Source organism: Bison bison, unplaced genomic scaffold (genome assembly GCF_000754665.1).
Source record: "Bison bison bison isolate TAMUID 2011002044 unplaced genomic scaffold, Bison_UMD1.0 scf7180017864352, whole genome shotgun sequence".
In the NCBI taxonomy this organism is placed as follows: Eukaryota; Metazoa; Chordata; class Mammalia; order Artiodactyla; family Bovidae; genus Bison; species Bison bison.
The window spans coordinates 3,367,708-3,385,506 of record NW_011494924.1 but is presented as its reverse complement, the minus strand read 5'-3'; the positions used below and the strand labels follow the sequence as shown (position 1 = coordinate 3,385,506).

At 37.6% G+C, this 17,799-nt stretch overlaps 1 protein-coding gene across 1 annotated transcript in view; it reads right to left on the bottom strand.

The window, feature by feature from the left end:
* Nucleotides 1-17,799, bottom strand: part of UBN2 (ubinuclein 2) — an 80,392-nt gene that overhangs the window by 34,078 nt on the left and 28,515 nt on the right. The window contains 5 exon segments of the mRNA XM_010854936.1: nt 24-94; nt 3,950-4,439; nt 6,322-6,425; nt 7,083-7,220; nt 12,902-13,003. Of these exon segments, the coding sequence (XP_010853238.1) occupies nt 24-94; nt 3,950-4,439; nt 6,322-6,425; nt 7,083-7,220; nt 12,902-13,003 (905 nt within the window).

Genomic DNA, 17,799 nt, shown 5'->3' with positions numbered 1-17,799 from the left:
AATCAAAGAAGAAAATTACTTACTCCAGAAGAATATTATTCATATCCTGTGTAAAGAATTTTTTCCTTCCTTCTTCATCAAAAAGTTTGGCAGCCTACAGAAACACAAGATTGTCAATATAATTCTCAATAAACACATTTGTTTCCATATCTATTTACTTTAGAATAAGCTCCTTGAGGGCAGGGCTAGAATTAGTTTCACTTCACATCCCAGCTATTACCTGGCATGACAGGCAATTAAAGGGTGCTGAAACAAAATTTAGCATACATAACATTCTTTCCTAATTTTATGTCTGTATTTCATTTTTCTGAATTTTCCCAAATTCAATAAGTTTTACATATAAGATTTTTTAGTGCTATGGGTGTCTTGTGTATTTTGAATATCTGTTAGTTTTATTAATTCTTTCTGTTATCTCTAAGATAACAGAAAGCAGCTGTCTCACTTTTTACTAGACAATACTGTCTAACAATATGTCTGATATTCTATATACTGTACACATTCCCATGTGTAATCTTCGTAACAGCCAATGACACTGGTATTATAGCTCCCATTTTACAAACAAGGAACCTAAATCTTACAGAAATTACGTGATATGCCCCCAAATCACACTGCTAGTAAGTGGTGGATCCAAGACTCAGACCAGAAGCTTTCTGACTTCAACTGTATAACACTGTGACTCTATACAAAGATACTCAGCTTCTGCAGCCGGTCTGTGAAGTGAAAGTCACTCAGTCATGTCCAACTCTTCGTGACCCCATGGACTATACAGTCCATGGAATTCTCCAGGCTTGAATACTGGAGTGGGTAACCTTTACCTTCTCCAGGGCATCTTCCCAAGCCAGGGATTGAACCAAGATCTCCCCTATTGCAGGCGGATTCTTTACCATCTGAGCCACAAGGGAAGCCCTGCAGCCAGTCTGGGTTCCACTTAATTACTAACAATGAAAAAACTGGCCACGGTCATTACCAAGGAATAAACGAAAATCAATTCAACAAGGATAAGAATGATATTTTCATCACTGTGTCTCTTAACCAGTTTACCAGAAACAAAGAGTATGCAAACCAATACACCACCATAAGTAAAATTTACTGGGGAAATCACAAAAGACAGTTTATCTTAAGACACCCAAGATGTAAAACATCCTGATCCAATAATCTGAGCAAGAAATATGCTGACTCTGTCAACTTTGTTGATAATTTTACACTGTTTGACGACCTCAAATGCTATAAATAGATGAAGACAATTTGGGGGATGTGCCTCAGCATTTCTTAGAAAGGAGGAAGACTGGGTATGTGTAGGGAGAAGAAATATAGAAAGAAAGCCAGAATGAAAACTAAACTTTCCAGAGGCTGAACAGTGGAAGAATGTTACAAAGTGAGAAAAGAGCTACAAGAAGAAAGTCCTTATCAGACAGAGGTGAGCACTGCAGGCAATGATGAATCCTTACTTTCTGAGGAAAAATACTATGTCCTATTTGAAAGAGAAAAATATGGAGAATTTACAGATACTAGCAAATGAAATTAACCTTCTTACTGATCACTTCCTAAGAGGTTAGGAAGTAGGTGTTTCAGTCCTGCCATGGCTACTACAGAGAGTTTTAGTATATGAGATATGACAGCACCTGACAAAACTGAAGCACACTCACTGCTAATCAGTTTTGTTTATTCAGTGGGAAAGAATGGCACACAACACAGTGGGCAGAGTGCAAGTTATATAAAGCTTGATGGGCCTCCCTTTCAATTCTGACTTTGCATCACAGCTTAGCCACTTCCACTCAGGGCACTGTCTCCTCAACAGTAAGTGGGCTCCTGTGAAGTTGTGGGTCCCAGGAGCACTACACTCAGTGGACAGTATAGTTATTTGCTAATAACTATTTGCTATTTCTTAATAATAATAGCTGTTATTATTAATTACATGTTGAAAAACCTGGATTATATCCCTAGCACTTTTATATTTAAACCATCAAAGAAACTAAAGATTTTAGGAGCCATATGGGATAGGAAAAAGCACATACCTTGGAGTCAGGTGAACCCTTGTGTTTAAATTAGGGCTCCACCACTTACTAGTTGTGGGACCTGACCAAGCTACTTAATCTACCTCCACTTAAGTTTGTTAACTATAAAAAGGAAACAATACCTGTACTTCATACACTGGTTAAGAAGATTAAATAAAAAAACTATATGATGATAAGCACAGAAAATAGCAAGAGTGAAAAACAAAAGAGGGGGAGGGAATAAAACAGAATATAAAAGAAAATGACAGAATAAAGATTATGTCATTATCATTGTAACAGCTGTAGGTAAGATAAAATCTTAATGAGAATCTTAAACAAATGAACTCAAAAAAGAGCTAAAATGTAGGGAAATGATGGGAAAAGCTATTCCATGCAAAAATAAAGAGAAAGGAATCCACACTAAAATCAGACAATACTGAATTTGCGGTAAGAGACATTAATAGCACAGACAGGGCCATCTTCAAATGATACACATCACAACAGAGACCTAGCCAGCAAGAACCGTATGGGCCAACAAATAAACACAGCATAGACATAAAGCAAAAATTACGGTAATACAAGCCATAAACTAAAAAACACTGGCAATGAGATACTTGAACACACTTCTGTAAGTCCTGAACTAACAAATTACCTTAAAATAAGTAAAAATTTTAGGGAATTTAATAAGCGATGAGCTCAGAAGAAATGCTAAAGAACAAAAAATAGAAAAAAAATAAAATTGATAATTAAAACCATGAGTCACCTGTTGGAAAAATTAGATAGATCTCTTGCTCCCCTAATCAGATACTTAAAATTTAGAAAGAGTTAAGAGAAATAAATACAACATGGAGATGATTAATAAATTTACAATGTGATTTAAACGGCTACTATAACCTTAGAAGAAACAAGTTATAGAATATACTTCTGTTAACAATTATTTTTTATTATTTAATAATTTTTAATAATCACAATAATTATTTTTAATAACAACATATTTGCAAATGCATGAAATAAAATCCAGAAAAATAAGTAGTTTAACTTATTTTTAAATTAAAATTTAAATATAAATTTTGGGTTGTCCCATACTAGAGGTGGAAAATGTCTGATTATCGGGCATGTTTCCCTCCCTAAGTGAAAAATACAACTTATATTGAATATATAACTTCTGTAATCAGGGGGAAAAAAAAAGAGGACTAAAAACATGGCATGGGTTTAGACAAACATGCTAAAGGAGTAACAAAAGGGGGGGGGCATTTTAAGCTATGTTTGGAACATTTTAAGTCAAAATAATATCTCCCTGAGATTAAAGGAAAAAGTGTACTCACATACCTGAACCTGCAGCTAAACAAAGATTATGTATCCAAGTCAATCGGCAGAGGAATCCACTGTGAAATGCTAAAAGCTCAACTCTTAAAAGTTTGTCTAGTGAGAACACAATGTGTGCTTACTAAAGCTGATTAGTGGGTCAGGACTAGCTGGTAAAATCAACTGTAGAATAACTAGTCAACAAAGTTGGACCAAGTTCAGGTACAGTTATTTGTTCCTACCTTCCCTGTATTTTCTTTACCAGGCTATGTAAGCCAATAAAAATTATATTTATGAAAATTATACAGAAAAATAAGATGAAGTGAGGTAATAAAACAGTGAACTGTATCCATGTCATGTGTGCATTTGTGTTCAATCACTTCCGACTCTTTGCAATGCCCTGGACTGTAGCCCACCAGGTGCCCCTGTCTATGGTATTTTCCAGGCAAGAATACTGGAGTGGGTTGCCATTCCCATGTTATAACTATACTTAAAAAGCCTATGCACAGATCCAATGCTTAAAAGGAAATATAGAAAATAAAGTTACTTAAAAGTATGTTAGGATTACAGGTTATTATTTTTGCTTGAAAATAAGTATTTATTGCTATGTTTATGCAGTAAATAAAAAACAACAGAATTATCCCACTTACTACACGGAGGTCTTCAATACGTTTTTCAAGGAGGACAGGCAGACCCTCTGGGAGTGTAGGTACCACCTTGGGCATAACTTGAGAGGCATAGGTTGGCTGGGTGGTGTTTCCATTCTCTCCCCCTGACTCCGAGAGGGGGCTACCATTAGAAGCAGCATCCAGTAATCTGTCAAAGTCGAAATCATCTAGCATCTCTAGGGCATTTTCAGCTTCCTGAAATAGTTCATGTTCGTTTGTGCTAACAAAGATGGGGAGGTCCGGATCAGCACTGGTCAGATTCAGGTCTGAGACATCATTTCCCAACGCTACAGCAGCAGAGGGGGGTTTATTCAGAGAGGAGGTTGAGAAGTTCAGTGGGGTTTTAGGGTTAGATTCCTTCTTTAATGCATCCTTCTCTTTCTGAAATTTTCTTATCATGGCAGCTAGAGAAAGAGAATCTTTATAACGTTTCTTCTTTTTTTCAGATTTGTGTGAATTTAGAGCCATAACTCTGTGAAGAAAATAGTGATCAGTTAGGCTATGTATGATTTCATAGGTTAAAACCTCATGGAAATAAGGAGGCATAGAGTTAAAGTAACATCATCTTCATCATCTGGACTGTCATTTATGAAAGGCAGATGGGTAAATGGCCATTAGAGTGAATAAAATGAAGGGGATAAAGTCAACAGAAATAAACAACACTGAATAGAGCTCTGGTTTATTAAGTACACAAAGTTAGGGAAGTCCCTCTGGTCTAGTGGTTAGGACTCTGCGCTTTCACTGCCAAGGGTGCAGGTTTGATCCCTTGTCAGGGAATTGAGATCCTGCAAGTCAAAAAAAAAAAAAAAAGTAAAGTATATGAACTTAAACTTCTACACCTTTTGGAATGTTCTTTCTTTGCCACATCTATAAAGTAGTCACCTAAAGAATTAATGAAGTAAAGAATTGCACTTTTGCTGAAAACAGAGCTGACTTTAATCACAACCAGAGAAGCCTGCATAGTATACCTTCAAACTGGTACCCCAGGTGGTTCGTGCTACAAACTGCCAAAGGAATGCAAAATCCTCTGTGTCAATCTGTGAGCCTTCATTCATCACCATGTCATCTATCCAGATCTCATTCTGTCTGCTAGTACCTTCTGATACTTTTTCACTTTCCATTCTCTCTGAGGGTGTCGAATAGATACATGTAATTTTCAGTGACAACTTTCTCTCTGTGGGGATTATAAGGCAAGGGTGGTCTTGGTTTAGCCATCAGTTTCTCTAAAAAATCTTTTCTAATTTCATTGGCTTATATGCTTCTATGGGCACTACAGAAACTAAAAATGATGATTAGTGCTTTGAAGGTAGGCCAGTGTTTCATTTCATACTATTATATATCCAAAACCCAGACAGTGTCTGGTATGCAGGAAGTGTGTTTGTCGCTCAGTCGTGTCCGACTCTTTTGTGACCCCACCGACTGTAGCCTGCCAGGCTCCTGTGTCCATGGGATTTCCCAGGCAAGAATACTGGAGTGGGTTGCCACTTCCTCCTGCAGGAGATCTTCCTGACCCAGGGACTGAACCTGTGTCTCCTGCATTGGCAGGTGGATTCTTTACCACTGCGCCACCTGAGGGGCTAAATATGTTCTTATATTAACTCTTGGGATTTTGAGAGTCCCAAATTCAGATGTACCTCTTCCTCTGCTAAGGAGGGGAGAAAAATCCAGCCTCTCACAAGTTTTTGTCCCTGGGCTCTATTTAAAAAAGCCATAGAGAAGTAGGGACAACTGGTAGTTTCATAATTGCAAGGTACATTTTATTCTTATTTTTTATTCCATTTCTCTCCCTCGCTCTCTTTTTTTTTTGTGTGTGTGGCTGTGCCTCTCGATGTACAGGATCTTAGTTTCTAACCAGAGATTGCATCCAGGCCCTGGCAGTGAAAGCACCAAGTCCTAACCACTGGGCTGCCAAGGAATTCCCTCTTATGACTTGTGACCAGCATTTAGAATAGCTAAATAAAATGAGTGACTTTTAAAAAAATATTAAAACGACCATCAATCATTAACACAAAGACTACTGCCAATTCTCAGACCCCGGGTATTTGTTTTAGTGCAAAAAATTAAGAAAACGTGTTCCATTTTTCAAACTGGTTTTTGTTGAGAAAATGTTGTAATGAGCAAAATACTTCATGAACAAATATGTAAATCTGATCTAAAACACCTAAAGTCTCTAAGATGACTGCTACTTAATAATAAATACTAAAATATAAGTTAATAGGTCACTGACATTTATAAATACTGTATTAAATTAGATCCAGCTAAGTTGAACTAATTAATGTTAAATATATCTTTCTAAAAAAGAGTGCTTGTCATGCTACAATACTAGTTCCCTCATTACGTCTATTTTCACTTACCCCAGTTGTTTGGGTACTTTTTTTCTTGGCTTCTTCTCCTTTTCCCCTTCCTCTTTCCGCTTCCTCTTCTTCATCTCAATATCATCTTCTTTTATTTTGGGAATCTATAAAATGATAAAGTACATCACTTACCTAAGTATTACTGCTTTACTCTTTGATGGTATCAAGCCAGCATCCAGGGAAAATGGTTTTACTCAAATTTCGGGGTGCATTAGAATTACTTATTAAAAATGCAAATTCTTTGGGTCCATGAGAACTCCCAAACCTTGGTTTTGGTTATCTGGGGGAGAGCCTTTTAATCTGCATTTTTAACAAACATTTTGATAATTCTGGTGAAAATATGTCTTTGGCTCACATTTCAGGAAACATCTGAAGACATTTTAGTCATTTCTTAAATACAATATATATATTCTATAAAATTTGCTTTACATCATAGAACAAGCAACTGCTAAACCAGTCATTTCCATATTAAGTCTTAAGCTATCCTAGAACCACAACCTTATCCAGAAATAGTGGATTATTAGACTAGATATGGAGAGAGAAGTTTTAACAGAAAATATAACTTATTATGATATAAAAATATATTTACCTATATTTATATAATTTTACTTTAAAGCATGTAATTAACTATAAATTCATTAAAAAATGATTAGCATTTTACTTTTCCTTATATTCACAGCTGTAAAGCACAAGTAAAATTCAAAAACCACATCTTTTTAATTGAATCCTCTCATTGCTGTTGCAGTATTGGATAAACTCACTTTGGGTGGCTTGTGCTTTTGGTTGTCTGTGGTATCGTCTTCTTCAGTATCTGAAGCTTGGCGAAACTGGAGAGTGCCAGTATTTATATAAAAGCCTCCATATTTTGTTGTTAGAGAAGCAGGAACTAATTCGTCATACTAGATTGAAAAAAATTTTTCAGATGTATCTTACTATCTTTAATTCTATAAATACGTCAAAGAAATTCAATCCTGTCAGCATCTTCCTTACATCTTAACTACAAAACTAACTGCAATGAAGATGTCTGTGAATAAACTTAGAAAAAGTTAGTATCTGGAACAGAAATGAGCTCTGATCATCATTCAGTATTTGTCAAAAAAATAAACTTCTCAAACACTGAAGCTAATTTTAAATATATTGTCTGCTGAGAAAAACTTAACAATCACTGCTATTCTTAATGACAAATGGTTCTGCTCAGAAATCAAAACAAGTTAAAAAAGACTAAATGGCCAGACGACAAATGAACTTCATTTCTTACCAATATTGGTATTAATATATAATTTTATTCATAGATTGTAAAAATTAAAGGTTATTTCTTCTGCCTTAGTTCTAAGCTTTTAAGTAAGGAATATTTTTTAAATATATAAAACAAAAATAAGTTTTAAAGGGAAGTAGAAAAAGAACTGTCCTGTTCAGTAAGCATACACTGAGAATCCAGGTACTGCTTTGAAAAAAAGATTCAAATTGTGTAAATCAATATGAAGATCTGGTCTAGAATATCACAGTAAGCTGATGTCCTCTAAGCTTCAATTTTTTAAAATTTTATGTATGTATGTATTTATGGCTGCACTGGGTCTTTCGTTGCTACACGGGCTTTCTCTAGTTGTGGAAGTCTGGATTTCAAGGTTTATCTTATCTCACCTGAAGAAGAAAAAACAAGCATTAAATGAAGGTCAATCTTAAGTAAATGAAGGTGTTCATGGCAAAAGAGAAAAAAAGGAACTACTTGTCTAACAGAAGCAAGATACCTGCTACCTGAGGTCCCCAGAACTCTACTTAAGGGTTCTCTTCATATTATATAATTAGTCTTTAAGAAAGTCGTTATTTGTAAGGAAAATTTTTTCGCCACGGGCAAAAAATATACATAACATATTTGTTAAAAATATTAAGGCTAAGTACAAAACTTGTGATTTTAAACTGTATCCTCTTAAGTTACATGGAGAATGGAGAAAGACTGTACATTTAATGATTTTGAACCAAAACTGAATGATGTTAGAAAAAGAAAAAAGGAATGCACTCCTCTCTTGTTGCTCCACTTGAGGGGTTACTACAAAGACCTACAGCTAAGACCTTCTGATAGGGCCCAGTACTATCTGTAAGTAAAGGAGTGATGTGAGGAGTAAAGAATTAAAAGTGAAAAGATCAGACTTCCATGGTGGTTCAGTGGTTAGGAATCTCCACATTCATCTGGAGAAAAATATGATCCTAAAGAATATATGCACCCCAATGGTCACTGTAGCGCTGTTTACAAAAGCCAAGGCATTGAAACAACCTAATGGCCAACAGAGGAATGGATAAAGAAGATGCGGTACAAACGAGAAGGCACTGCAATGGGAAGCCTATGCATTGCAACTAGAGAGGTGCCCCGGCTTGCTCCAAGTAGATAAAGCCCACGCATAGCAATGAAGACCCAGAGCAGCCAAAAATAAATAAATTTTTTTAAAAAGTGAAAAGTCTCTGTAGTAATTATTTTGAAAATGTGTAATTGTGATAAGATAAATACACCTGCACTTTTTGCTTACATAAACTTGTATAATGCTTTATAATTTTTAGCTTCCTCATATAAATTATTTCACTTGGTTCCCCTGATCCCCTTTTGAGGCAAGGAAGGCAAATATTACTCCCATTTTATAAGTGAAAACCAAATTCAGAGAGGTTAAGAACTTTGCCACAGTAACTGTATTGGTTTATGGCGGTGTCACTGACTTTTCCCAACCTATCCATTATAGTAAGCAGCATCTCGCGTTAGAAACACACTCATCACCAGGCTACCGGACAATGTGGAGGTGCTCAGTGCCTATCTTCTGCAGTATTCTGCTGAGCTTTCCCTATCAAAACACTCTTCAGGAGAACAAACTCTTTATGGATATTTTATTTAGCCTTTTTTAAAAAATATAACCAGGTGGACTACAGTTGTGTTTGATAAACCTGGCAACCATACTAAAATGACACAACCAACGTGACAGAGCAAGGATTAATACACAGCTTCTACTGCACTGTGAGTTATAAACATGCCAAGCATTTTTTTTTTCTTGAAAGGTACAGGATATATTCTGGGGTTGTTTTTGTTAAGGTAACACTCGTTTATAACCTTACATAAATTTCATGAGTATGTGACATTTCTACTTCTGCAATAATTTTAGCCTTTTAAGTACAATGTATTAAGAGGCAATGGATCACTGAACCTGCAAACCACACTTATTAGATCCTTTGCCAACAGAGATGCCTAGCTATTGTGACCCAGAATAAATCACTTCACATCAATACTTTGCAGCTGTAAAAAACATTCAATATTACTTACTTCACTAAGTTCTAGAGAAATTTAAAAGACATAACCTAAATAAAACCATTAATCATGTCTGGTATTATTTCAACAATAAAAAGATTTCCCTTGTTTTTTAAAAATTTGGCAGCATGCTTGTTAGACTAAAAATAATCTTCAAAAGCATTTATTTTCAGATATTACAGTAGTAAGTATTAATAGTACACAATTCTTAAAGTGAATCAGAACCAGATTATTTTTAATCCCTATTGAATAATATACAAACAGAGAAAGCCTACTAGTGGGAATTTCCTAGCGGTCCAGTTGTTATGACTCTGAACTTTCACTTCCAAGGGCCCAGGTTCAATTTCCAGTCAGGGAACTAAGATCCCATGAAGGTGACTCAAAGGGAAAAAAAAAAAGCCTATAGGCAATATACCCATTGAAAAAAAACAAGAAAATCATTTGGTTGGCTCATAAGTGTTTTATGTTTGAATCACTGAATTATTTCATGTAAAAATGAAATAATCTGTTAAAGAAAAAGATGCAAAATTATTTTGCAAGTCAATAAACAACCTGTGCTTTAGTTCAATTTCCTCCTATAAAATAGGGACCAAAATTGTCCTATAAATGTCAGTAACTGTGTAAGTTATATACACATATATATAACAAATATATATATATATAACAACAACTTATACCTACAAAAGTTATCCTCATTTATTAAAGCAGTGGCTTGCAAATTTCCTTCACCAGCCCAAGTGGAAAATACACTACCCATCAAAACCCAGTGCATGTGTATAAACACACACACATAATAAAAACTGCATAACGTATCAGTGGATTACTATAACACCTCCTACTCTATTTCGTTCTCTTTGAAAATGCTGGCCAGTCTTTAAATCAATACATAAAGAAATTACAGTTCGCAAAAATCAGTTTGAAAAACACTTTTATTCAAATATTTGGAATGCTACAAAAGGAAAATACTAAAAATGCTCTTTATGAAAGGCTACATACCATGTGATTCTAACTGTATGACGCTGGAGAAGAGGCAAAACTATGAAGACAATAAAAAGATTAGTGGTTGCAGGTGTTAGGGAGGGATGAATAGGTAGAGGATTTTTTTTTAGGGCAGTGAAACTATCTTGTATGACAGTATAACAGTGGATACATGTCATTATACATTTGTTAAAATCCATAGAACGTACAACACCAAAAGTGAATCTGAGGTCAACTGTGGACTCTGGGTGATGATGTGTTGATGCAGATTTTCCCCCTGTGACTAGTATACCACTCTGGTGGGGGAACACTGATAATGGGGGAAGCAGTGCATGTTGTGAGGGCAAGGAGTATATGGGCAATTTCTGCACCTTCCATTCAATTTTCCTGTGAACCTCAAACTGCTCTAAAAAAATTAGATTTACTAATTAAACTCAAACAAGGGCTCTGTATCAACTGGGGGCGGGGATGGGGAGGGACATGGGAGGGAAGTTCAAAAGGGAGGGGATATATGTATTCCTATTGCTGATTCATGTTGAGGTTTGACAGAAAACAACAAAATTCGGTAAAGCAATTATCCTTCAATAAAAAAATTAATTAAAAAATTTTTAAATGCTATTTATGTAAGCCTGAGTACATGCAATATTCATTTATATATGGCCATGGCTGAGTTTCCTCTTGGGTTATTTAGAATTGAAAATCTACTTTACATAGAGTGTTAACATCAGTACCGTTGCTTTATACTTGCTTTATGCTTTTCGATGGGCCTCCCTGGTGGCACACTGGTAAAGAATCCACCTTCAGGAGCAGTAGGAGAGATGAGTTCGATCCCTGGGTTGGGAAAATCCCCTGGAGAAGGAAACGGCAAACCCCTCCAATATTCTTGCCTATGAAATCCTATGGACAGGGGAACGTGATGGGCTACACGGTCCATGGGATCGCAACAAGCTGGGCACAAATGAAGCGACTGAGCACCTACGCAGGCTTTGCAGCATGTCATTATCTTGAGTCTCAGAGTACATAATTCTGCTGGGCAAGTCAGTCGTAACAGAGAAAACTGGGTGATGCTAAAATAAAAGACTTGCTCCTGGTCCATAGTGAATTAGAAAACAAGTGGAGTCTAGAATCTAGGACTTTTGACTTCAATGTCAAATCAAGGTCAAAACTCTTTGAGACCATTCCATGCCCGAACCTACAAAAAGGCTGACAACCTTTTTGGTAACAGAAAGTCCTCTCAACTCCAAAGGACACTGTCAACATTTTACTCCTACAGAGTAGGCTTGCAAACCAGTTTATGTCAGGAAACCAAAGTAACACAGGAGTATGACAGGGTATGTACGCCTCATGCGGGAAGTCCTTCCTATCACTTCCCTACCACTACACGCCTTGTCATCCGCTACACAACCAAGCACTGTAGTAACAGGAAAAAGAGGTACGAATTTGTGGGTAGTCCAACGGCCACCTTACTGTCACTTTCTGTATATTCTAAGCAGTCACTACACAGTGCAGGGGATATCATAATGCAGGGATTAGATTATTCCAGCACGCTGAGAAGAATTTAAGAACATACAACTTACCAACCCCTAAACATGACATGCCTTTATTTATTTGCTATGTGACCAATGCACTGTTGTAGTTGTGAAATGCTCTCCTGAATTCCTCTTCCTTTATAAGAGAAAGAAGATTCCAGGGGGAAAGCTGTAGGGCTTCATCAAAACAGACTGTGATGAAGGACAGCATTCAACTATCACCACTGTAGTAAGGATTGGCAGCAATAAAACCATGAAGCACAATTTCAAGGTATTTGCCAGATTAACTACAACCCAGCAGCCCCAGTCTTCAAAATCTCATGGTTCTGATCTGGAAGGCGTTTCAAAACACACCTGCCCTTGGGAACGTTGATTAAAAACTCAAGATGGAAATACTCTCTGATCAATAAATCCCACTACTAGAAACTTAACCTATACATATAATTTTAATTATATTACATGCATACTCAAGTACACAAAGAGAAATGTATATTACTGATGGCTCAATTACTTATAAGCACATAAAACTGGAAACTTATTTTTTTCTTTGGCTACACCATGCAGCTTTTGGGATTTTAGTTTCCCAACCAAGGATCGAACCCAGGCTCCGACCAAGAAAGCACCGCGTGCTAAGCAGTGGAATGCCAGGGAATTACCCAAACTGTAACTGATTTAGACATACATCAAAAGGGAATTAGTAAAAACGCTTGCTGAAACATTTACTTTAACTTTGAATTCCACTACCCAAATAAACAAAGTGCTATTATATTAAAGACAAATTACTCACAGCCTCTGAGTTATCAATAAATGGATCTGTCTCATCATAGCCAAAGCCTATATCGATTAAATCTTGTAGCCGATCCCTCCGGTGTTTACGGGGCTTCCCACCCTGTGAAGAACAGATATGTTAGACTGAATCAGTACTCATGTTGTTTCCATTAAATTATAAAATACCTGTCAGAAGAATCTGCAAATGACTTCTGTAAATAATACCCCTCAGGAGGTTGAATTTAAATCCCCTCACATCTTGAACGAAAGCTGTACTTAGGGACTCACTTCCAAAGTAAGTTTGCAGTGAAAAACCTGGCTAACGTTACTCAGCCACATGATCAAGGTCGACACCAACAGTATAAGTCATACTGATATAGCGTTACTCTTGACACGATGTGACACAAATGGCACTGAAACTTTGCAGTCTTCCTCTCAAAAGCCTGTCACCTCAGTTATCGGTTAACCGTGAGATAAACATCATGACAAACAGAACCACAAGAAAAACACCAAACTCAACTGAGGGACATTCTTATAAGCAACCAGTATTTGAGGAATTCTTACAAGTATTCCTCAAAGTGGTCAAGATTATAAAAAACAAGAAAAATCTGAAAAAATGTCATAGTCTAGACAAGCTTAGAGAGAAAAACGAAATGTGATCTGCTCTCCTGCCTGGCATGCAGGCACTAAAAAAGGACATTGGGGGAAATAAGCAAATCTTGAATAAACTGCAACATCGATTAATAGTGATGTACCAAAGTTGGTTTGTTAGTTGTAACAAGTCTGCTATAGAATCATAAGATGTTATAGGGGAGAGTGGGTGAAAACTATATGAAAATTCTTTGTATTTTCTTTTCAACTTTTCTGTAAATCCAAACTATTCTTAAAAGTATTTTTAATGTCCTAGAGTTAATTATACACATAGACATACAAGAAAATAAAAAATGAATGCATGGAGAAACTGGTGAAATCTGAGTAAAGTCTGTAGTCTAGTTAACTGTACTGTGCCAATGCAAATTTCCTAGTTTTGGTAACTATAGTTAAGTCACTACTGAGAAAAACCACGTCAAACCTGCTGTGAAGCAGGAGTCGGGAAAAGAAGGCTCAGAAAGCAGAGAGAAAACCATCAGTGCTAAGGGTACTGCCTGCCCACATGCCACCACTGAGTGAGAACGAGCCCTGTAGAGGCTGTAATACGTGAGACCTAACTCTCCTATGGCTTATATTTCCACAGTGCATGTGTCTCTCAATACACAGTTCATTTCACCATTTCTTCCACCGGTGAAAGATGGCTGAGTTTTTTGCAACATGGCTCTCAAATGAAAGCAAATTACTTCATCTATTTCCACGTGAAGAAATGGGGATCTCTTCCAGTGTTCACATTAAAAAAAAAATTATGACAAACTTACTGAGAAATGTCTCCAACATAAAATATTTCCTTTTTACGTAATTTTGTAAGGTAATTCTGAGTAAATGCTTTGTTTGTATTGCATATTAATGTTAAAAAAAACCTACCCCCCATAACTATGACTTCATTGTATGCTTTTCATTGAATAAAACCATTACAATACCATCACCAGCGAGAGTGTCATTTTGGTGTGAGATAAAGTAGTTGCTCACATGTTTTAAGATTTTCAGTTCAGTTCAGTCGCTCAGTCGTGTCCGACTCTTTGCGACCCCATGAATCGCAGCACGCCAGGCTTCCCTGTCCATCACAAACTCCTGGAGTTCACTCAAACTCAAGTCCATCGAGTGAGTGATGCCATCCAGCCATCTCATCCTCTGGCGTCCCCTTCTCCTCCTGCCCCCAATCCCTCCCAGCATCAGAGTCTTTTCCAATGAGTCAACTCTTTGCATGAGGTGGCCAAAGTACTGGAGTTTCAGCTTCAGCATCATTCCCTCCAAAGAACTCCCAGGGCTGATCTCCTTCAGAATGGACTGGCTGGATCTCCTTGCAGTCCAAGGGACTCTCAAGAGTCTTCTCCAACACCACAGTTCAAAAGCATCAATTCTTCGGTGCTCAGCCTTCTTCACAGTCCAACTCTCACATCCATACATGACCACAGGAAAAACCATAGCCTTGACTAGACGGACCTTGGTTGGCAAAGTAATGTCTCTGCTTTTGAATATGCTATCTAGGTTGGTCATAACTTTCCTTCCAAGGAGTAAGCGTCTTTTAATTTCATGGCTGCAATCACTATCTGCAGTTATTCTGGAGCCCAAAAAGATAAAGTCTGACACTGTTTCCACTGTTTCCCCATCTACTTCCCATGAAGTGATGGGACCGGATGCCATGATCTTCGTTTTCTGAATGTTGAGCTTTAAGCCAACTTTTTCACTCTTCACTTTCACTTTCATCAAGAGGCTTTTGAGTTCCTCTTCACTTTCTGCCATACCAACACAGAGTGGAAACCCTTTTATTTTGCTGGATAAGATGACTGACTTCAGTTCAGTACAGTCGCTCACTTGTGTCCAACTCTTTGCGACCCCATGGACTCCAGCATGCCAGGCTTCCCTGTCCATCACCAACTCCTGGAGCTTGCTCAAACTCACATCCATTGAGTCAGTGATGCCATCCAACCATCTCATCCTCTGTCGTCTCTGTTTCCTCCCACCTTCAATCTTTCCCAGCATAACGGTCTCTTCAAATGAGTCCGTTCTTCACACCAGGTGGCCAAAGTGTTGAATCTTCAGCTTCAGCATCAGTCCTTCCAATGAATATTCAAGAGTGATTTCCTTTAGAACTGACTGGTTTGATCTCCTTGCAGTCCAAGGAATTCTCAAGAGTCTACTCCAACACCATAGTTCAAAAGCATCTGTTCTTCAGTGCTCAGCTTTGTTTATGGTCCAACTCTCACATCCATACATGACCACTGGAAAATCTACAGTTTGACTAGATGGACCTTTGTCATCAAAGTAATGTCTCTGCTTTTTAATATGCTATTTAGGTTTGTCAGAGGTTTTCTTCCACGAAGCAAACGTCTTTTAATTTCATGGCTGACAGTCACCATCTGCAGTGATTTTGGAGCCCAAGAAAATAAAGTCTGTCACTGTTCCCATTGTTTCCCCATCTATTTGCCATGAAGTGATGGGACCAGATACCATGATCTTCATTTTCTGAATGTTGAGTTTTAAGCCAGCTTTCTCACCCTCCTCTTTCACTTTCATCAAGAGGCTCTTTAGTTCTTCCTCGCTTTCAGCCGAAAGGGTGCTTTCATCTGCATATCTGAGGTTATTGATACTTCTCCTGGCAATCTTGATTCCACCTTGTGCTTCATCCAGCCTGGCATTTCTTATGATGTACTCTGCATATAAGTTAAATAAGCAGAGTGACAATATACAGCCTTGATGTACTCCTTTTCCAATTCAGAACCAGTCTGTTGTTCCATGTCCACTTCTAACTATTGCTTCTTGACCTGCATACAGATTTCTCAGTACAAACAGTATGTACAGTATGAAAAGGCAAAAAGACAGGACACTGAAAGATGAACTCCCCAGGTCAACAGGTGCCCAATATGCTACTGAAGACCAGTGGAGAAATAACTTCAGAAAGAATGAAGAGATGGAGCCAAAGCAAAAACAACAACCAGTTGAGGATATGACTGGTGATGGAAGTAAAGTACGATGCTATAAAGAGCAATACTGCATCAGTCACTAAGTTCAGTCGCTCAGTTGTGTCCGACTCTTTGCAACCCCATGTACTGCAGCATGCCAGCCCTCCCTGTCCATCACCAACTCCCAGAGTTTATTCAAACTCATGTCCACTGAGTCAGTGATGCCATCCAACCATCTCATCCTCTGTTGTCCCCTTCTCTTTATGCCTTCAATCTTTCCTAGCATCAGCATCTTTTCAAATGACTCAGTTCTTCACATCAGGTGGCCAAAGTATTAGAGTTTCAGCTTCAACATCAGTCCTTCCAATGAATATTCAGAACTGATTTCCTTTAGGATGGACTGGTTGGATCTCCTTGCAGTCCAATGGACTCTTGGAGTCTTCTTCAACACCATAGTTCAAAAGCATTAATTTTTCTACACTCAGCTTTCTTTATAGTCCAACTCTCAGATCCATACATGACTACTGGAAAAACCATAGCCTTAACTAGACGGACCTTTGTTGGCAAAGTAATGTCTCTGCTTTTTAATATGCTGTCTAGGTTGGTAATAGGAACCTGGAATGTTAGGTTCATGAATCAAGGCAAACTGGTAGTGGTCAAACAGGAGATGACAAGAGTGAACATCGACATTATAGGAATCAGTAAATTAAAATGGACTGGAATGGGTGAATTTAACTCAGATGACCATTATATCTACGACTGTGGGCAATCCCTGAGAGGAAATGAAGTAGTCATCCTGGTCAACAAAAGAGTCCGAAATGCAGTACTTGGATGCAATCTCAAAAATGACAGAAGGATCTCTGTTCCTTTCCAAGGCAAACCATTCAATGTCACAATAATCCAAGTCTGGGCACCAATCAGTAACGCTGAAGAAGCTGAAGTTGAATGCTTCTATGAAGGCCTACAAGACCTTCTAGAACTAACACCCAAAAAAGATGTCCTTTTCATTATAGGGGACTGGAATGCAAAAGTAGGAAGTCAAGAGATACCTGGCCTAACGGGCAAGTTTGACCTTGGAGAACAAAATGAAGTAGGCCAAAGGCTAACCAAGTTTTGCCAAGAGAACATACTGGTCATAGCAAACACCCTCTTCCAACAACATAAGAGAAGACTCTATACATGGACATCACCAGATGGTCAATACCCAAAGCAGATTGATTATATTCTTAGTAGGCTTCAGCAATATGTGAACCATGAACTTCCAGATGCTCAAGCTGGTTTTAGAAAAGGCAGAGGAACCAGAGATCAAATTGCCAACATCCACTGGATCATCAAAAAAGCAAGAGAGTTCCAGAAAAACATC